The 23,336-nt window shown below is 34.4% G+C and overlaps 1 protein-coding gene across 3 annotated transcripts in view; it reads right to left on the minus strand.

Moving 5' to 3' along the window:
- Positions 1-23,336, minus strand: part of LOC111507951 (uncharacterized) — a 353,913-nt gene that overhangs the window by 280,799 nt on the left and 49,778 nt on the right. For all 3 annotated transcript variants that reach the window (XM_074178365.1, XM_074178366.1, XM_074178367.1), the window contains 2 exons: positions 16,113-16,401; positions 11,173-11,353 (listed from right to left, as the gene is read on the minus strand). In XM_074178365.1, the coding sequence (XP_074034466.1) occupies positions 11,173-11,353; positions 16,113-16,401 (470 nt within the window). The remainder of the gene's footprint in view (positions 1-11,172; positions 11,354-16,112; positions 16,402-23,336) is intronic.

The raw sequence follows: 23,336 nt of genomic DNA on the forward strand, positions 1-23,336 counted from the left end.
AAAAAAATGTATTTCCATTTAAATTATATTGGACAACATATAGAACATTATTGCAGATGGTGAGGAGTGAAGCAATTTTTGCACAGAGGTTTATTGCACATTTGACACAATGTTTTTGTTCTTACTTATTTTTGCATCTATGCGCATCTGCAGCAGCGACGTCTTGTGGGGCCCTCAATAGGTAAATGATCGCCCACATTTTGATGTTTTCGTTTTTTCGAACTAGGTCGCCCTAAAGATGTTGCTGATTTTCTCTTCACACTTGCCCCACTTCGTCCCAACACAATCAAATCTTCTGCTATTGTAATTAGGAATGACAGGAATGAAGTTTTTGTGCGTCTTACATCATCATAGAGAATATGAGCATTTCTTGCAGCTATCATAAGGAGTTTGAAAAAAACTTTTTTCCACCACTTATTTGATCTTCTGTCGAAGTCGTATAAGCCCGCATATTGATCGGTTAGATCTATTCAGCAATCTGCATGAGTAGGCTTCTAGGAAAAATCTTCAAAAAAATTTCAACTTCCTTCATTTGTCTCGGCAGGCAAGAAGTAGCTGCTGCTTCGTCAGGTATACAGAGTCTGGGAGAAAATTGTTGACTGCTGCTACTCCAAAATACTACTCTATCTGGTGCCACTACGTTTTCACTTCCGATTGTCTCATTACCTTCTTGACTAATTTCATCATCATTATTTATATCATCAGCGATAATTTCATCTTCGTTATTGTCGCTTTCTGAGGAACAATAATTTTCATCATCTTCGCTATTATCGCTCTCTGAGGGACAATAATTTTCATCTGATGAGTCTTCACAAAGAAATGGGTCATAATCGTCATCACTCAAGCCATCTTCTATAATTCTATTAGCTTCTTCTTCAAGTTCTCTTTGTGTCAATATTCTTTTACTCATTGTTGTACAGAACCACCGGGACAAATGTGTCCCGTTCAAAATGCCTGCTGGGACCCAGGTGTCCCACAGTCTGAAGTAATGAAATTCAATAGGTTTTATCAGTACACGATCATTGAAAACTAGTGCATTGCTTATTACTAACCTTAGAGAGCAGACACAATACAGTTAGGGCAATAATACACTTGCAAATTTTTCAGAATATAGTGGAACGCAAAGCACGTGTTAGCTGGACGGACTTCACCGGCAAACTGTGAGGTTATGTGACCAATTGTAAACAAATACTTGTATAAAGTGTGTTTAGAGACTGATATATTTATGTATAATGGAAAAACGGGATCTATTCGTACCACTAGGCGCACGAAATACATGGATGGGACACGTATGTCCCGATAGACTCCAAAGAGTTAAACAGATTTTTTTTCAAGCAGATCTTTTATTTTTGATTTACAGTATATTATTCAATTATGAATTAGAATTTCATTCAATTTACTTTATTTTTTCATTTTTTCTGGTATTTACGGGGCTGTATTTGAGATTTCTCTTTTCTCTGTTCAGATTTTCCAAACGACGTTTCTTCCTCAATCTCAATTTATTATTCATTCGAAGAACCTTCCTCTTTCTCATCTTCCAATTTTTCTTTATTTTATAGTTCTTCAATAGAGTATGGTTTCCCGTTCACAATGAGTTCAAAGCATTTTATTTTTGCATCCAGGTGCTGCGATTGAGCGGTTTTTAGATGATATCTCAAAACCTTTATTGTCTCTCTATCTGCTGTCGATAAATCATCTGCAATTGAAATATTTTTTTCCTCAGTTGTTTAAGTTTCTCCTTGTTGCTGAATAAACATTTTTTCTGGAGGGCTGAAATAAATTCAACAAGTATAAGAGCTCTGGATCCTTTTCCCAGTCTATATTTGTGGTTTATATGCTCTTCATTGACTCTAGACCCTAGATTTTTGTTCAGAGTATCAATAACTTTGTTGATAAGATTTTCATTTTCCTCTTTCTCAATACGAAAAACAATAATATCATTTCGTTTTATTCTTCTTTCCAGTTCAACACATTTTTGTTTCAATATTTCGATTTCGTGATTAGCCTCATTCAATTTTTGTATCGATTTACAGGTTGTTCTTTGAAACCCGTTTTTGATCTGATTGGTTTGGTCCTGATTTGTCTTCAGTAGTAAATTATACAACTGGAGGCGATCTGCCGATATACTTGTTAAATCGTTCATAGTTGCAGCTATAATTATTTGGTTTATAAATCACAAAGTGAAATTTTTCGAAATCTGTTACAGTTTGGCAACAATACCATTCACTTTGTGTACTCGAAACCGATTTCTGGGTTACAAAGGTGAATTTGTTGGGTGGAGTTCTCACAATTGGGAAGTGATTCAACATTTGGTGACGGGACTTCAAATTTCTGACTATATCAGCAGCCGTATTTTCACATGGTGCACTTTTCCAGATTTATCTCGCACTCAATTTCACAATTGATGACTGTATTTGGGAGTAAACATCACAGCCATTTCATACAGTGCTGCCACACTCATATGAAAAACTACTTTTATCATAGGATGTTAACTGTCAACCTCAAAAAAAACTCATTTTTCACCTTCCTGCGGCAATAAATTCACTACTCCCAACTTTCAACAACGTGAAATACAAACCGGCCGTGGTACAACTGTTATCAAATTTGTAATTAAATTGAAATATTTGGGATTGATCCTTTACTCATACCTGAGACAGGATCTACACATGAAATACCTACGCGATAAAAAATGCAATCTATAACATACAAATTCAAAATTTTTAAAAATGCTCACCGTTCAAACACCTATAAACTTGATAGAATGGAATGATACTTTGGGGGTCCAACCTACTGGAAATTCTGAAAAAACTGATTCTGAAATTGATCACATCGAAAACCAGGAGGTATTCCTCTGATGAATTGTACAAAGACTGTCATGTAATGGATATGAGACAGCTATATTATTACTGTGTGAATATTGAATATCACGTCAACAAAAAAACAAGCAGATATTTCTCTGTCCACAGTAACTGTCGCGCAAGCGCACTGTTGACTAGGAACAAGAACGTCTTGATGATTCTGAGCAGTGTTTGGCCATGTTTGAATGTAACAAACCGGAATTTTTGCATAGATATCTATATGACAGTGATCGAAACATGGATCCATCACTTCACTTCGGAATCAAAACGATCGTCATTCGAGTGGAGAGGAACTGGTGAACCTCGGCCAGAGAGCCCGAAAGCACAACAATCGGCTGGATAGGTTATGGCTTCAGTATTTTGGGATGTGCGTGGTGTCATATTAATCGACTATCTTGAGAAGGGAAATACCATCAAAAGTGAATATTATATAGTCTAAAGGCCGAAATTGCGGAAAAACGGCCCCACACAGTGTCAAAAATTATTGAAAATGATGGCAAAATTGCATGAAAGGTTCCCAGCGACTACTGGCTGTTCGCAGACCTCAAAAAATGTTCACTCGTAAAAATTCTGGTCGAATGGAGAGGTAATTACTGAAACTGAGGCTATTTAGAGGCAAAAGATAAATCGTTCTACTAAAGTGGTATTGAAATGTTAGAGCGGTGCTGAAATGATTGTGCGGCTTTTGTTGGAGATTACGTTGATGATTAAAGCCAATTCAGAACAAAAAAATTACGTTTTCTCTCTTAGGCCCGGGACTTTTCAGCCCAGGTGTTATGTATAATTTCATCAAATGCAAAAACATCTAGAGGCCGACCAGTCTATGGAAAAACCTAACAAAATATTATGTTTGACACTAATGTGAACTACGGAAAAAGAAACGTTTTATAGACAGCGTCAAAAGATAATGACATGAGTTGAGTTGACGTAAAAAAAACAGAACAAACACCGATTTTCTGAAATTTGTTCAATCCTCTTTGAGAGCTATGTATAATTTCATCAAATTGCAAAAATATGTAGTGTCAAACCAGTCTACAAAAAGGAAAAGCTAAGAAAATATTACGTTTGGCACCAATTTCAAATAGCAAGAACAAGAACGTCCCTAGATGGGGTCAAAAGATAATGACAAAAGTTGAGTCGACGTTAGACAAATCCTTGACCTATATACAAATAAGGCGACAGCAACGAGCAACGAGCGACTTTCTGCAAGTTGTTCAATCTTGCTTAAGAACTATGCATAATTTCACCAAATTTCAAAACATCCAGAGTCAGACCAGTGCATAAAAAGGCAAATCTAACAAAATGTTGAAACAACAAAGTCGCATTGTTATCTGTTATTTTCAAAGTGATAGACAATGTTATGTTCGATAAGAAACCCAAGTGATGCATTAGATTGACGTTGCTGTGAAATGTCTTCAGAGTAAAGCAATATTGCCACTGGTATTTGAAACCGCGTATACCAGTTCTATCTTCAGAAACTTTTCATTTGTAGTATACTAGGAAAACTATGGCAATAAATATATTATTATTATTATTATCCTCCACAAAATTGTGATTCCTATCGGCTGATAAAGTTATTGTTTTCAACAGACTTCTATTGTTCACGAGAGGACAGAAATTGATCAATAATTGATCGCAACCAAAATAAATTTGAAGTGACTAGATATTTTTTTGTTTCAGATTACTTCTGCAGCTCAGCCTGATCTTGTAATTAGTTTTCAGGTTTTGACTTTTCTCACCCTAGAGCAATCATATAAGTGAAACCAAGAGGTCAAACTGTTGCGAACGTCTAGTTCTATCATTCCACCTGAGTCGTTATGTCTCCAAGCTGGGTTTCACAACCACCTCTCAAAATCCTCAAAACAACTTCGAGAAAACTAGCCTTCTACGATGCAAACAAATATTATTTCTCTTTCCAGCTATTTATATAGCATAGATTTGACCTATTTTGGAATAATGTCCAAAATGAACCGGGCTCAGCTAAATACATAGAGAAGTCTCTTTGGCGACTTTTCATTGATATCGATAGATTCGCTAGTGTACTATACAAGCTGAGTTGGCTCTTGGGAGGAGGCTGTGAGAGAGGTAATTTTCTGATTGATTCGGCCGTTACTTGATGAAGATCCATAGTAATTTTAAAAAATACACCTCACGATTTGATCTTCACAAACTTTATTTGAAAAATATATCACAACATGTTTCGCTATGCTAGCAAAACATGTGATATATTTTTCAAATAAAGTTTGTGGAGATCAAATCGTGAGGTGTAGTTTTTGAAAAGAGATAATTGAGAGTTCGTAATTGACTAGAAAATTGGAAAAAAAATAAGTTTTTTCATCAACATTTATTACAACAGGAGATTTCAATTTCTGCTGTGTTTCACACAAACTAGGCGGTAATTTTGAAGATACGTTGATGCAATGCCCTGTATATCCAGTTTATCATTCGATAAATAGAAACCTAGGAATGCAACTTCTCAAAACTTTAGATAATCTTAACTTTTATTCCTTTTCTCAGCCGCATACGCGTTCTCACCGAGTATGTTGAACAATAAAGGTGGTTCTTTCGCTAATGTTAACCTGTTAAATGAAATTTTTGGTCCCTACGACCGGGAAAAACATAATTGAAATATATATCTGTATAATAAAAAGAAGAACTGGAACTTTTGGCGTAGACTCCATTTCCCGAAGGCTCCAACTTTGATGGGCGTTGAAAAACGTGTTGCAGTTTTGGTGATTGAAACAGGTGCTTATTTTGGATCCATTTCGTATTCATTTGTTTTTTTTTGTTGTTTCCCAACATGAATAGAATTTGCAATACTTTTGCAATGGGAATATTTTTGTGACTTCTGGTTGGTCATTGTTATGGTAAGTTCAATATATTCATTGGAGTTGAACGTTAAATCATATCCGACAGACATATATCCAAGATTCTTGTGAAAGGTAGTCTTGCAGATCCTTTCCATTCATCCAACAGCAGGACCACGTTGCATTCAATCGGGTATACCACCTACAGTCTTGAGGTATAACCTCTCATCAGTGCCAGAAAAATCCGACTCAAACAGCATAGTACCTGGGACTCTCATCAGTGCCAGAAAAATCCGACCCAAACAGCATAGTACCTGGGACTCGATTGACTTCAATGGTACATGGGATGTTTCTTTCCGGCTTTTAGGGCTTTGTTCACTGGATGGTGCTGTTACCTGTTAACAAAGGTTTCATACAAACCTTCTTTCTACTATGCTCACTTCTGTTCGAGATTAGACCTTGAGACGTTGAGGTTTTGATGGAGTTAAGATTATATTTCCAATCATCTATTTCACTGTTTTCAATTATCCATTCTGCTTATGAGCCGAGGTTTTTGAAACCTCGGCTCATAAGCAGTTTTGACGAAGTTTTGACGACCTGATCGCAGTCAAAATTTCACCATTATGTAGGGTTCTGTTTCCGAAATGTTTTCTCATATATTCTGGAAGCAGTTTGTATCCTGTTATTTCTCTTTCTGAAAAAGTCTATCTACAGAGTTGGTGATTTTACATCTTCTGGATACATTATGGCAATTGGAGTCTCCCAAAATCAATCGCAGTATTGCTATAGAAGCGTTCAAGCTTTTCTTGCGTGAACTCGTAGTTTGATAAAATATGAATGTTCAGTGCTCTCGAACTTTAACACTTGAAAACGGGCTTCATGTTGAAGCTATATCTGTCAAATTAGTTGTCATTCATTCAGTATCATTTACGAAATAACCATGGACGGATGAAGCTTTTAACAACACGTGTGAATAATAAATTCGTTTTATCAAAATGAGTGTTCTGTTCGGGCAACGTACCCAGTTTACGATCATCATAATTGTTCTACCGAAAGGACTGTTCGCAATGTGGTGGATAAATTTGAGACCACTGGTTCAGTAAACGATCGATCAATATTCTTACGTCGTCAGAACGCAATATCTTCCGAAAACATAGCCGCTATCTGTGAGGGTGTGCAGGGTGTTCGCTGAATGGGCTCTGAAGCAGTTGACAACTGGCCCTAATTTTCATCGAAATATCGCCTTCAGCAATGTGGCTCATTTTAGGATGAATGGGTACGTGAACAAACAAAACTGTCAAATTTGAGACGGTACCAATTCCTATGAGATCCGAAAGCGTCCAATGCATCCCGAAAAAGTCACTGATTGGTGTGGATTTTGAGCTGACGGCGCTATTGGTCCATATAACTGTTCGAGAACGACGTTGGCCAAGCCATCACTGTCAACGTTAAGCACTATAGGTCGATGATTAACAACTTCTTGTGGTCTGAATTGGATGATCTGTAAACCAACTATATGTGGTTTCAACAGGACGGCGCTACGTGGCATACAGCTCATGCCACAATGTATATTCTGCAGGAGCGATTTGAGGACATAGTCATCTCACGTGAAGGTGATGAAAGTGTGCGATTCAATCCGCTGGACTTTTTGTTGTGGGGTTTTCTCAAGTCGCAAGTGTATGCGAATGAGCCACAAACCACAGCGGTCCTAATAGCCAACATAACCCATGCCATCGGTTAAATTTAGCCTGATTTACGTACCAGAGTCATGGAAAATTGGAAGTTTCGGATCCGCTCCACCCAGAGAAGCCGTGGCGGACATTTGAACATTGTTATATTTCACACATAATGGCATAGATAGGTCTTTCAATCAAAAAAAAAATTGATGATATCTCACACACACTTCGTTTAATTCAAATCGCTTAATGAAAGACCCGTTGAATTGATTGAATGCGTAATATAGAATGACACGAATAAATTTGGAAAAGTGGCCATTTCACTTTCGTGAAATCTGATAATTGTGTAAGGAAGAAAAAACCAAATTCATTCATTCATCCATTCACTCATAGCCAGTGAATACATGTTTGTTGTATCAAAGTGAGTGTGCATTATTTCAAATGAGTAACTTCAGAAATTATCATCAACAGTACGAGGGAGTTTTTCATATGATTGGACTGAATTTCGAGTTAGACAAGATTGTTCACTTATTTAATGAGGGTTGATTTTCAAGGAGAGCTATTTGAAAATATTTAGATTGAAAAATAATTGATAATATTTCCATTCCAAATATTTTCAACTCACTTCAATTCCGGTCATACAAAAAATAATCAACAACTGTATGATTTTAAAAGAAACATCCTTGATATATTTTTTCAGTTATGAATTAATCTAGGATGCCATATGTCTTTTAGTCTCGTTTTTAAAGAATTCACATAAAAAAAATGGATACTCATGGAGAAAAATTATTCAATACAGAAACTCCAGTACTTGTGAAAAAAATGTTCACCAGGTGTGCAATAAAAAATATTACTCATTTCTTTCGAAAAGCCAATCCTCGAAAACTCAATATAATTTTCCATATTTGAAATGAATGATCCCAGAAATATTCAATTATTGAAAGAAATTTGCTTCTATGGACTGAAAATTTCAATCTAGTTGATCAAGGATAATTTTAAATCAGCTGACGCAAATTACCACCGGATTTTTTTTGTTCGAATTCAAAATTCAGACATTGAAAATATGTATAAATTCGGGAAAGGAAGTTTTTGGCTTTCTACTACTCTATTTTGATACAAAAAAAAGTGCGAATCTTCCGAAGAAAGGAAGAAAGTAACCAATTTTGAAGGAAGTATACATAGATGTGTATATCATGCAAAGAAGTAACTTTCAGACACAAACCGGAAGAAAAAGCCCTTCTGAAACAGTTACTTTCATAAAAACATTGAAGTATATGAAAAAAAAATTCTTTCGAATCGAATATTTTCATGAGAACACTGAATTATACAAAAAACACTTTTTTCTACTCAGTTTGTACACCAAAACGTTCGTTATGAAATTATATCAGATATCATTCACAGGATATCTACACAAAATGAAAGGTAAAAATTTCACTTACATGGAACACTGTTATTCTCTCTGAGACACTTGCCTTAGGGCCCTTAAGTACCAATCTGGATAATATGAGAAAAAAACACAAAATCCATTCATAAATTACGATTTTTATGTCACGAAATAAGTTTGATCTACTTATGTCATCGATGACATCGTAATGACATTCATTAACTTATCAACCAATAATCAAATAAGTAAATGAATGTAATTACGAAGTCATCGATGACATTCGTGACATAAAAATCGTAATTTATGAATGAATTGTGTGGTTTTTTCTAATAATATTATCCAGATTGTTACTGAAGAGCCCTAACGCAAGTGACTTACGGCGAAACATCGATCTCTACCAGAGAGGATGACAATGTTCCATGTAAGTGACATTTTTACCTTTCATTCAGTATATTGGGTGAAAATCCAGTGAATGATATCCATAACGAATGTTTGGAATACAAACTGAGTAGGGAAAAGGGTTTTTTGTATAATTCAGTGTTCTCATGAAAGTATTCAATTCGAAAGAATTTTTTCTTTCGTGCAATTGAATGTTTATATGAAAGTAGCTGTTTCAGGAGGGCTTCTCCATTCAGTTTGTGTTTGAAAGTTATTTCTTTGCATGATCTACACATCTATGTATAGAGTTATTTCTTTTAAGACTGATTCCTTCCTTCCTTTTTTTTTGGAAGATTTCTACATTTTTTCGTATCACGATGGAGTAGTAGAAAGCCAAAAACTTTCTTTCCCAAAAATTAGTCACTCCTAAAAATATAAACCTTTCAATATGTATAAATGCATTATACTAAAGAATGAAGTGTACGAAAATTCAGGATAATTCCATAAAACATTTGGAAAATAGATACGGCGTCTAATTTTGTTGTAAGCTTTCATAAATTATTTTCAAAATGCTGCAAAGGACTAGTTGCCCTGTGTATCTGAGGAATCTAGGAATCCACAACGACTCGAATATTGTCTTCCCTGTCATGCATGAAATAAAGAAATTATTTCAAGGACATTAGGTCTGAAAAATGAGGTGGCCAGATGTAAGGGAGTTCCATCAACTATCCTTATGTTATGAGTTGAATCACCGTCGTTTTGTTAAGAAGTTCTTCTTATGAATTTGTCAAACATAAAATTCAATTTTTGGAATATTTCATCTCACTCATCAATATAACACTCAAATTATTCACTAAATGCAATTCTTCTCAGAAAATCACTATAAGAAAATATTATGCACTGATAGAGAATTTCAGAAGAAAGAGATTCATCTGACAATGAAAACATCAGAAAGTCAATTGAAAGAAATTGCGTTGTTTCAAATGAATGTCATGAATAATCATTTTTCACACTTCGATGAAACCAGAGCACAAAAACAAAGCATTCGAGAAGATTCACTAGGCAACACTGTTTCGATCTGTGGTGCTAGGATAAACCACGATTGCATTTCTGAACTCAACTATTCTTTGAGAACAAGCCTGAGTAAGTAAATATAATGATATATTTCTTCCGAAAAAGTTATTCAGAGTTCAACTGTCCTCAAAAGAGAAGCCTGTGAAAGTAAAAGTGTTCACATCTTTTCAAAATGCTACACAGGGCTACTTGCCCTCTGTATCTGAGGAGTCTAGGAACTCACTGCGACTCGAATATTTTCTTTCATATTATGCATACGCAGTTTTCAATAAAAGATAATAATCTAGGGGCATTAGACCAGAAGAATGTGGTGGCCAAATATAAGAAAGTGTGTGATGGTGTTGAAATCTTCCCTCATGAAGACGTCATGTATGAGATCGACAGGGGACTCAAATCACAAACATCAAAAGCTCTGGCGTCAACTAGTTGCCTTGTAGTAAAAGGTAGAAGACGAATTTTTTCGCTGGTCTATGTCAAAGCTTGCTTTTGCAACATCCTCAATTATCTTTGATATTCGTAAATTGAGTATTTTGTCGATCCTATGAATGATGTATTTGTAAGGAAAAAGATATCACCCTGTTTGAAAATTCCAAAATATATTGCATTCAACTCGCATCACTGAATGAACATGAATAGAAATAGCAAAATTTCACCAACTTTTGAGATTTCTGAATAAACGCAGACGATGAATATAAAATACGCCAAATGGACTCATTTCAGAATTGAAAATATTAAAAAACCACCAAATAGAGAATTTCTTCTTTTTGAAATTAAACAGTTATTATCAGTTTATTATATAGCCAAAAGTAATTGGGATTTTAAAATAATGAATAGAATATTTCAGATTCCAAATCACTCTATTGAGAAGTGGAAAAACACACTATAGAAAAATCATTAGCATTCAGAATGCAATTTTGAATAGCAATATCGTGCTATTCAAAATTGAGTCAATAATGTGTTTGTAATAATCCAACATAATCACTATAAATTCTTACCGAGTACTTTGAGATGGCAAGAGCTGGACGCTTGACCTATATTGTTTCGAGCGGTGCAAGTCCATCTTCCAGAATCTTCCGCTGTTACGGGCACCACGTCCACGCAATGGAACTGTCCTTCGTTTACAAAGTTGTATCTGTCTTTTTCGATTATTTTCTCTTCGTTTTTGTACCATTCGATCTGTAATGTAATTGGAATGTTATTAAACATTAGAAAAAAAACATCGTTTCATATGAATCATTCAATTTGAATCCTATGCTATGTCGAGGCAGCTAGTGACAAAATATCTAGAAATAAATCGTTCACTGAGCTACACTGATGAGTAAATTTGGATCATTTGACAAAGGATGAATCCAACAAGAACTTTTTTCTTTCTTGCAACTCTTCTCGACTATCAAAGTTGGGATGTTAGCTCATTACATGCATATAGGTACTACTCTTTTCAAAGAATTCGAGACTGGCTTGAACGTTTAAAGTTCATTTCTTTAGAAAAATTTCATAGTTCATCAATTTCTATTTTGTCCCTTTCGAAATAATCCCCCTCAGATATAATAAACTTGTGCCAGCGTTTTTTCCGCCCTCGAAGCAATTCTGAACAATAGGAACAGAAAAATTTTGCAGGTGGCCAAATCTGGTGAATACGGTGGCTGAAGCATGATTACGGTGTTGTTTTTGTCCAAAAAATTAAAAATAAGCAATGACGAGTGAGCAGGTGCATTACCATGAATGGTTTTTCCACAATACAGGACGTGTTCTTTGTAAGTTAATTCTCCTTATTGACCGTACAGCCATGTGGCAAGAACTCCTGATATACTACGCCACGGTAATGAAAAAACAGTGAGCAAAAGATTGACATTTGATCTAACTTGGCGTGTGTTTTCAGTTTCTGGTGCTCCTGGGCTTTTCTATTGGTACAATTAGACTTTGCTTTCGATCATTTATTCCAGTTATGACCGACCCTATTGAGCAAATCTCGATCGCCGTTGCTGTCTCTCAAAAATTTCTGAGCGATGCATATGCGACAGTTTTTTAGTCAAAATTCAACAATTTTGGAACCAACTTTGCTGCCACAACTTTCATGCCCAAAATTACCGAAAAAATTGCATGGCATGAGCTAACCGATATACCGATATCCTCAGCAACTTCCCTTATAGTGATTTGACGATTATTCATAACTGTTTTCTTCACTTTCTCAGCATTTTAAGCGATTGTTGGGGTAGGTATCAAGGGCGAGCGCCGTCATTTACATTTTCTCGACCCTCTATGAGAGGCTTGTATAACTTTTTCCTAATCGAAGTACAATCACTCGATTCAATTTTTCACAAAAAATTTGATGCAAATTCTTTGATTAATTTTTTTTTTCGATAGCAGAAAATCGACGAATATGCCAAACACTTCTAACTTTTATGCCTCTCACCAACAAACTGAACATACTTAACTGCGAAAATATGTTCGAGACGAGTATACAAACATAAAAAAATAGCTACTCAAATATACGTAGCCCGCGAAATTTGAACAGTCCATGTATTGATGCATTATTAGATTAAACCGCCATTTGCGGCACGAACACATCTGCGTGATTTTTGCCCCTTTACACAATCGATCTGAATTCTGATATTGAATTACACTGTTATACAATATTTATGTGCAACTTCAACGTATTTAAATCTACTTATATCATAAGTTAGTTCAAAAATATTGATGGAGTTTTATGTCCATTTTCTGATTTGAAAAATCCAATATCTTGAGTTTCATTATTGTAATTTTCTCAGAGATCTCTAAATGAAACAGAACTATAGCTCTGTTATTCGTCCATAACGTAGCTATCTACAAGGTAATGATAGTTTTTGATATAGGTTCAATAAATTTTGTTTTCAAATATCCACCACAAACAAACCAACAGATATTTTCTCTGTATGATATTAGTTTAGACTCAGAAAACAGAATAATTCGCCACTTTTCTTCTCCATATTTATTCAAGAGTATCTTGATAATTAATAATAGTTTAAAATATTTTTCCAATTACTTCGTTACTTCCATTGAGTAGGTAACATTATTTTAAGATATCCACGCAAAAAGATCGAAAACTGGTAATTATTTGGAGGACCTAAGTGAATAAATATATCAGGTTTATTTTTATACTTTTTCATGAACAACATCTTACGATTTGACCTGCACAAGGTTAATTTAAAAAATATATATCACGCTAACACAGTATTGTGTTAGCGAAAGATCGATCCATCAATTCTTCTACACAATTTTTTCAGAGTTAAGTATTACGTTAATATACATAATGTTCCAGTCGACTGAATTTTTAATTTGGAAGCTCGAAGCTAACACAAATCTGAATAGAAAAAAGATGCTTCCAATTCAACAACTGTTTCTACATACTACATGAGGGCACGGCAGTGGGAAATTCATTTTTTCCATTCGTTATTATTATGCTGAAAAAACTGCTGATTCGTTTCCCTACACTTCATCCAAACATTTTCCTATACCCAGCCGCATATCATTAAAAAAAATAAAATAAAATTTCGGTAGTTCCTTAGTGCGACTCTGTACAAACAGCATGTATGGGAGATCGCGTGCACTTTGCATGATAATGTTTTGGAGCACTCCATTGCTTAGATGGACAGAAATACACAGTATAAAACAAAGTCGCTTCCCAATGTCTGTCCCTATGTATGCTTAGATCTTCAAAACTACGCAACGGACTTTGATGCGTTTTTTTTAATAGATACAGTGATTCAAGAGGAAGGTTTATATGTATATAAAATGCATAATATAGTACAAAAACACTGATTATATAAGAAGTATCTAATGTGATGTCGTAAATGAACCCATATTTTGCATTTACATCACAAACGCTAGCTGAACCCTACGAAATAGATCAAAAAATGTATTAGATTATCACACACCTAAAAAGGTCTACAAAACAGTTCGCGATGGTATATGTGTATCTCTTAGGAATAACCCAAAATATCCACTTTTATCCTCTAGAAATAATAGCTTATTTATGAAGCGATTTCAAGCAATACATCATTAATCCTTATCCAATGAAGTACCTTGCCTGCGGCTTTCCTGCATAGAATTTGGTTTGTTACATCAAGTTTCGTGACAGACTATTTCAAACAAATAGTTACAATTTTTTTATCAACCCAAAACTTCGAGTTTGCAACTTCAAAACTGACAAAATTCAATACAATTTTGGAGGTGGAAATTTTTGATTGCCTCTTTTAATGCTTATTTATGCTATACAAAGAACCTACCTTCATATTTGAAGATTCTAGGTTCAGTAGCTTCGGCTGTTCGTTAATATGAGAGCGTCAATATTACTGGAGTTTTTTTCCAACACGAAACCGTTATTTTAAATACCGCGACACATGTTTTGATCACCAAGAGATCATCTTCAAGGGAAAGATCAAAGTAATCCTATTTAAAAAGTTTCCATTATTTATACCATCCACTAGTCTTAAATTGATTTTACAATGTGTCCTTATGTAATAGTCAGGTAAATCTAATACTAATTGAAATATTATTTTAACAAGCTATAAAAAATTAATTTCACAATATTGCCTTACCTACTAGTCTTGAATTTATTTTACAATGTGTTCTTATATAATAATCAGGTAAATCTAGAAATATTTTAATAAGCTATATAGTATACTAGTAGGTATTGGTAATAGTCAGGTAATAGTCAGGTAAATCTAAAAATTAAAATATTTCAATAAGCTATATAGTATACTAGTAGGTATTGGTCCAGCATCTAACTAATCTTAATGAACTGAAGTCTATGGAATGGTTTTGTTGCAAAATATGATGGGCGACTGCTGATTTTTGATAAATAAATAAAATATTTAATTATTAGATTTACCTGACTATTACCTAAGCAGACATTGAAATAGTAATTTAAAAGTAAATAAAGCAATATTGTGATATTGATTTTTTATAGCTTGTTAAAAAAAATGCAGTTATTAGATTTACCTGACTATTATATAAGGACACATTGTAAAATTAATTTAAGACTAGTAGATAAGGCAATATTATGAAATTAATTTAAGACAATCAAGACACAGGTACCTAGAAAAGGTACCTATGGTATGTATAAATAAAAAAAACTTTGTAAATAAGATTCGTTTGATCTTCCTCTTGAAGATGAATACTTAGTGATCGTCATGATAGTCATGGAAAGTTTCAGTTCTCTTGATACATAGGAGAAGGCTTTTATTTTCATAAACATATATCCAAATATTGTAAACATATAGCTGCCTCATATCTAGTAATTTACTCTCAGCGAAAATACTATCCGAAGGGTAAATTAGTCTTCTATTATATACCATTTTGAGTGTACGCTTCTGAAGAATTGATATTTTTTCACATCGACCTCTGCTGCACCTCCCAAGCTATAATTGCATATTCCAGTCGTCATTCGACCAATGCCACATAAAGAATTCTGAGGTGAGTAACGCTCAGTGAGTTTATGAGATATTTGAATTTATATAGGAGTAACCTAAGAGTTTTTGACTCATTATTTGTATGAATATTCAATCGGAGTTGCGAGTCTATATATAATCCAAAATATTTGGTGTCATTTTTATATTGTATTCGTATGTATTTTCTCCTGATATTACCAGCATCATCTTTGTAGTCTTCAACTATTTCCAGAGTAGTAAACGATAGTAACGTATTTTAATAGCTGATAAAAGGATCGATTGTTTTTTCTCATAGTTAACTGTTAATTGTTTGTGTCTGAACAAATTGAATACTTTTCTGATATCACTTTTTACTGAGACTTTGAGATTTGACCAGCTGTCCTCAGTTTATAAGATAGCGGTGTCGTCAATGGAAATATCAATTCCATATTGTTGGAATTGTTTTGGTTCACGATTATTCCCAACTGAAATACAATCCCAGTTCAATTATATTACAACTTCCTCACCGTCAGTTCAGAACCACTTTTAATCTCCACCAGAAACCGTGTCCTTGTGCCGACCTTCACAGATAAATCGTTGAGTCTTTTGATGAAAGCGGGGGGCTCTTCTGAATCAGCTGTTGCGGTCACTCTCAATTCCACGTCTCTGGAAACAATCCCACTAGGAGATCTAGCAGTGACTGTATAGAGGCCTGCATCCTCTTTCCGAACACTCTCAAGAGCTAGCTGAATCGTGTTGTTGGTGACCTTCAGGTGTCTTCTTCTGTCTGGGGCGATTGGAGCTCCATCCTTAGACCTGAAACAAATCGCGATTAGTATCATATGAAACTAGTTTTCTGAAACTTGCATGGGATAAGAAAATTAATATAGGTACAGTCTGAAGACTATGAGGAGAGATTTATATTTCGAAATGAAATATCGATCATTCATCTCTTCCAACTACATACACAGTAGATTCTGATAAATGCCTGCCGGAAAACAACTACTCTCGCGGCTAATACCACGCTGGACATTGAACTGTAAACAACAGAGAATTATGCAAGAAACCTCACAGAGGTCAGTATTGCAGATGTTTATCTTCCATTCAGCAGCAGGGTCACGCTGAAATCAATCGAGTAGATCACGTATAGACCTGTTTCGAAGTATTACCTCTCATCAGTGTAGAAAAGAAACAACTACTTTCGCGGCTAATACCACGCAGGACATTGAACTATAAAAAACAGAAAATTGGGTTGGGTGGGGGCACTCAAACAAAACTGTTCGGTTCGGTGTGGGAGCGCAGACCACCAACTGAAAAGTCTGAACAGTTGATGTATATAATATTTTGACGCGTTGTATTGAAGAATGTTATCGAGAATGTTAACATCGGAATATTCTTTTAATGCTTTATTATATAATGCAGGTCGTTTTCAACTTCCTCAATTAAATTTTCTACTGAACATTCGGCAATATTCGACATATTTATGAAAAAAAAAAATGTAATGAAAACGCAAATATATTCGAAGATGAAGTAGGTACTAGATAATATTTGATATCAGATACCAACAATGGATTGTAGAGTGGGGAGTCTGCAGGCATCGACTGTTCAATTGGTGCATGAGTCTGCGCACTTTCATAAACACACAGTCTGATTATAACTCGGCCGATAGTTGTCTAACTTTGTAATTGAATCAGAATTGGGAAGCCTATCCAATTCATTTCTGATTATTCAGTCGACCGACTGGAATCGCTTAGATGTGCGGACTCACATTATAGTCTGGTTCACATGTACTCGATTTAGCTCTTTTTGACTCGATTTAGCTCTTTTTGGTGACATTTTTCAGCCCTGTCCAAAAATTACGACCAAGATGTCAATCGATTCGTATTCTTGCCTAGAAAGTTTAAGAAAAGCTCCGAAAACGCGCCGATAAAAATTACAAAAGTTATAAACAATTAAGTGAAAAAAAAATGGGGCTTTAGTTTTTTCTCAATATCTCGGAAAATTTTCAAAATTTTGGAAATTTGAAAAAAGATTTGAAAAGATCAATGAATTTGCGTGAAAAAAGTGCCGACTCCCGAAACTGTATCTCGATTATTTATAATTTTTAGAGAGCCCTGAAAATAGTGCCGAAAGCGGGTAGTCTGGCTTCCGCGCGCCTTTCATCACTCTGACATAAAAACAAAAAAAATTATTCAAACATATCAAATGTAAATAATAAGGAATGAAAAAATTCATGTAATAAACAATAATTCGCAGTCAAAAATTTTTTATCCCAATTTTAACGTTAATTATAAATTTGTTAATTAATAACTTTTTCTGAATTGAAAGTTAATATAAAAATCCCTATAATTATTAAACTAAAACCCTGGCATTTTTTTCTTTTGGTGAAGTTATCCTTAATAGGCAAAAAAATAGATTATCGTTGCCAGAATAAAAGAATTGTCATTTTCAATTTTTTAATTAACAACCTTTTTTTAATTTTTTATTGTTTCAATGTCTCATGGCTAAAATATATATATATATATATATATATATATATATATATATATATATATATAAAGAAATGAAGATGTTATTTCAAGTGTGTATGATATAAATCAAAAGGGAAAATTTGTGGACAGAACACTCAAAAAATGGAGGCAAACCGCGGACACGTGTTTCTGGCTATTGGCCCCATCAGCGCGGTGCAGCAAATTGCCAATTTTATCCCGAATACATAAATGAAAATAAATAATAACTCAATGGCGGCCATTTTGAACATTTATTGGGGGGTATAAAATAGTTTCAGATTCAGTTCAAGGTGCTTCAAACAGACGAAGAAATGACTCGGTGTTCCATAAAAAAACTTTCTGGAAGCTTTTTGAATGGCCCTGTATATTGGAAATACTGAAAAAACACTTCAAATTATCCCACCTAACCTAGTGCTTCAATTTTTTCTTGCGAAAATCAGGAAAAGGTTATGATAATGGTTAAAACCCGTCGTTTAGCCTTTATAATCGATGAAAGAAACTTTTCAGCCAAAACATCAAAGACAGATAATATTTATCCAAACTATATGTGAGAAATCTTTTATTCAGACTAGCACTTTTGTAGAAACCTAAAGCTTTAAAAGTAGTCCGACTCTGCCGCAATACCATCACTCCCAGAACTAAGTGTTTCTTAACAGTTTTATAGGGGTAACATAGTAGCTAAAATACGTTGAAATGCTTGCTACTGATACCAATTCATTTTATAGAACGACGCCATTTGTAATGATAGCGATCCGGGATACTGAAATTAGATGAGTTGAAAATATGAAATACTGCACATATTGTGATATTTACAGCTGAAAAGTACATAAATATTATAACATTATATTATTTAGAATAAAGTGAGTTAGGTTTGCGACTAGAAAATTAATACGTCGACAGAGTGAGTTTTTGTATAATTAATAATTTTACCGAAAACATTTATAAATGAGTAGCGCGCTTAAATTTTGCTAATAATAGGCTAATAATAATAATAGGCTATATATTTGTCAATAAAATTTCATTTGCTGTAGAAAGATCAATCTTCGAAGCATACACAATGTATTTAACAGTTTTATGAGTGCAGAAGTGAAATTTTAAAATGGCTTCAACCTTTCTATTTGTTAGTTTTCAGTTGGTGACATATCTATTATATTTTCCTAGTGTCCAATACAAAATTACTTCTTGCGTCTTCAAGAAAACATTTTTAACACTTTTTAATTTTATTGTTATCGTTTTCGGCTGTATTATATTTTATAACGCCTACTTAGAACTACTAAAAACTCTTATGAAATTGTCTTCTGATTATTTTATGAGTATCGCTTAAATATGTTGCAAAAGTGCAGTAAGGGAAGTCTTTACAAAACTTTACTTTTTAGGAGCGTTAGACAAATTTTATAGTAACTGCCAAAATGTTTATAAAACTGTTTTGTAGTGTTTGTAAAAGGCCCTTACAAAATATTGATAATAACTATAATGTTTTATAAAACGGTGCCAATTTCCTATTTATAGCAGTTTTATAAACATATTGAAAACATTTCTGGGAGAAATGCAGTTTTATAATTTGTTTCTCCGAAACGTTTCGGCAACTATTATAAAATACGAAATTGCTAGTTGGGCGGAGTCACCAACAGGAGCTAACCGCACATTTGTGGTTTCAATTAGAAGACCTATAGCATTCCTAGGCATCATCTAACATCACCACGTAGGCAGCTATAGCTACCTACGTGACTTCCGGGTCCAGGATATAAATAAAGATGTTATTTTAAGTGTGTATGATAAAAATCAAAAGGGAAAATTTGTGGATAGAACACTCAAAAAATGGAGGCAAACCGCGGACACGTGTTTCTGGCTATTGGCCTCATCATCTGGCGATTATTGTTAAGTGTTCGGAAGTCATCTGACTCTACTCGGATGACTTCTTACTGTGCAGGTACAATGTTGTCGTTCCATAAATACCGTTCTTGATTGATGATGACAAATGTGATTTTGTCGAAACGTTGTGAAATTCATTCCCATCGGGGATGACAATACACCACACGGAATAAACCCGAAGAATAATTTCAACATATTCCTGTCCGTGAAAACCTTCGATTAACATTTCATGACCTTTACGGGGAGATGAGGTCATATCGAGAAGAAGAAGAACTGAGGTACCAAAACATACAGGTACCAAACTGAGGTAATCAAGAACGGTATTTATGGAACGACAACATTGTACCTTCACAGTAAGAAGTCATCCGAGTAGGGTCAGATGACTTCCGAACATTAATCGCCAGATGATGACAAATGTGATTTTGTCGAAACGTTGCGAAATTCATTCCCATCGGGGATGACAATACACCACACGGAATAAACCCGAAGAATAATTTCAACATATTCCTGTCCGTGAAAACCTTCGATTAACATGTATATATATATATATATATATATATATATATATATATATATATATATATATATATATATATATATATACTGAACTGGTTTTTCTGGGTATTTGATCCGTGTATGTGATATTATCTCTAATTTCACCGACGTTTCGACAAAATCTCATTTGTCATTATCAAGGTGTGCTGTTACGTGTTCAGAAGTTTGTTGACCTTGCTCAACTCACTTCTTACTATAATGGTAAAATGGTATTCGTTACGTGTTCAGAGATAGAGTAGTCCATAAATCCTCTACTACCTACTATTTAAATGTTGTTGAGTTTTACCTGAGTTCTTCTTCTTCTTAGTTGACTGGTTTTAGCTGAACTGGTTTTTCCGGGTATTTGATCCGTGTATGTGCTATTATCTCTAATTTCACCGACGTTTCGACGAAATCTCATTTGTCATTATCAAGGTGTGCTGTTACGTGTTCAGAAGTTTGTTGACCTTGCTCAACTCACTTCTTACTATAATGGTAAAATGGTATTCGTTACGTGTTCAGAGATAGAGTAGTCCATAAACCCTCTACTACCTACTACCTACGTAACAGCACACCTTGATAATGACAAATGAGATTTTGTCGAAACGTCGGTGAAATTAGAGATAATATCACATACACGGATCAAATACCCGGAAAAACCAGTTCAGCATATATAAGATAAGTACTCTTTGATCATTCCCATATTGATTTCAATATAAGAGCCACCGGTATACATCTGTTTCAGCCTATTGGGCATCATCAGTACCGGGCAGGCGGTCCTCGATTAATTGGTCAAACCACCAACACTGACATAAAAACTTGGCAAGTTGACTTGGGTGTAACACCAATAGGTGGTTCCACTTATGTTTCGCATGCGTTTACGCAGCTATTTTTATCAAGTATTTTCTTGTTTTTTTCTCATTTTGTCTTCAATCGAGGACCGCCTGCCCGGTACTGATGATGTCCAATAGGCTGAAACAGCTGTATACCGGTGGCTCTTAAATTGAAATCAATATGGGAATGATCAAAGAGTACTTATCTATTTATTTTATATATATATATATATATATATATATATATATATATATATATATATATATATATATATATATTTTGAATGATGCAACTAACTTTCCTTTATTTTCAGTATTTCAATATTAATGTGAGTCACAAAAAGGATTTGAAGTATATTTATATATTTACATTTTTCATCACACTTTGTCAATGAGAATTCATTCTTGGACAATGTATCATTCCCAATCCACAACCTATCCTTCGTGAGTTGCATGCAAAACAAAGCGCACTAACTCTGTCTTGAAAACATATAACTTATTATGTGGATTAGCGAATACTGTACGAGTAATATCTCACATGAACATTTATTACAATTTAGATCAGTATTCTGGCACTTTGTCAAATAATCACCATTTTCTCGTATTTCAAATCATTCGAAATTATTTCTATACAGTTAAAAAGCACATACGGAAGACTTTGTAGGCACAAAAACTATAACATGATTTCGAGAGAGGTATTCATCCTGTTTTCTATAAATAACATCAAAACAAGATCACGCATTTATAATGAACAAATAAATAGTTATGAGCATTGTCATCACTAACTATAGATTGGATTTGAGCCAAGCAGACTGAACGCATTAAATAATCCAAACATGTCATAACGTGAGTTATAACAGAGTTTCGCGAATTACCTGAAACTTGAAGAAGGTTTAATAGAAATCGAACTCACAATAGATTGATGGATGTAGCCATTACTACGTTGTAGGAAATCATCATGAAAAATGGGAATTAAAACTCGCTATGCTTTTATACCACTTTCAATCGTGTCTAACGTTAGTGCAGTTTCGTCCGACAAGGATACTTTCAATTAATTGAAAATGTACACAGAAACATATACAGAAGGCAATAAATAACAGACGGTCGTTAATGTCCTGAATTTTGTTTACCTGTGACAATGTGGGTACGCTAATCTGAAAATCGACGAGAAGACTAGATCAATTTGGTCATTTACTAGGTGATATCCGCAATGCTTATGTTTATGAATTTCCAAGGACTCCAAATAATGGTGTGAAATTTCTATATCTTTTAGATTCGAAAACTTGTGGTAGCCTTCGAAGGAATGATTTGAGAATGTCGAATCATTTTTACCTAGTCTGAAGGACCTTTCATGTTTACCAAATCGAAGGAATGATTTGAGAATATCGAATCATTTTTACCTAGTCTGAAGGACCTTTCATGTTTACCATATCGTTTTGAGAAATTTTGGCCACATTGTCCAATATAAACCCTACTACACTCCGAACACTTAAGCTAATAAACTCCTGAATGCCACTTCAACATTGTTTTTTTCTAAAAAAACCCGCAATTGTTCTTTTACCAAAATTACATTGGGGGTATACTTAGTTAACGGCCAAATTGAAAAGTTTTTTGTCTAGGATGTAATGGAACATGTTCGGGTTGAAGTTGTTTACTGCAATTGGTTTGATCGAATTCAATTCCTTAATTGAATTCTTTGTGGACATCGATATGCTGGTGAGTCTGTGGATCATGCCATGATAAGCTGCTTATTTACGTTGATGAAGGTGATTAGAATAGTTATTGAGAGTTGTGTCTGTATGGGTTGGTTTGTGGTAAATCACGAGATCATATTTGTAATCGTGGGGTGTGAAAAGTTTATCGAATTAGTGTGAATTTTACGTTTTTGTGAATGTAGTGTGAATTGAAAATATGACTGTTATTGTTGATATATTTCTGAGAAGCAGGCTAAAACAGCGTCAATATACTTTTACCAGTAACTACATTTTTGAAAAACTGAATG

Source organism: Leptinotarsa decemlineata, unplaced genomic scaffold (genome assembly GCF_025532065.1).
Source record: "Leptinotarsa decemlineata unplaced genomic scaffold, Ldec_3_MD MMD2_tig00003736_RagTag_RagTag, whole genome shotgun sequence".
NCBI lineage: Eukaryota > Metazoa > Arthropoda > Insecta > Coleoptera > Chrysomelidae > Leptinotarsa > Leptinotarsa decemlineata.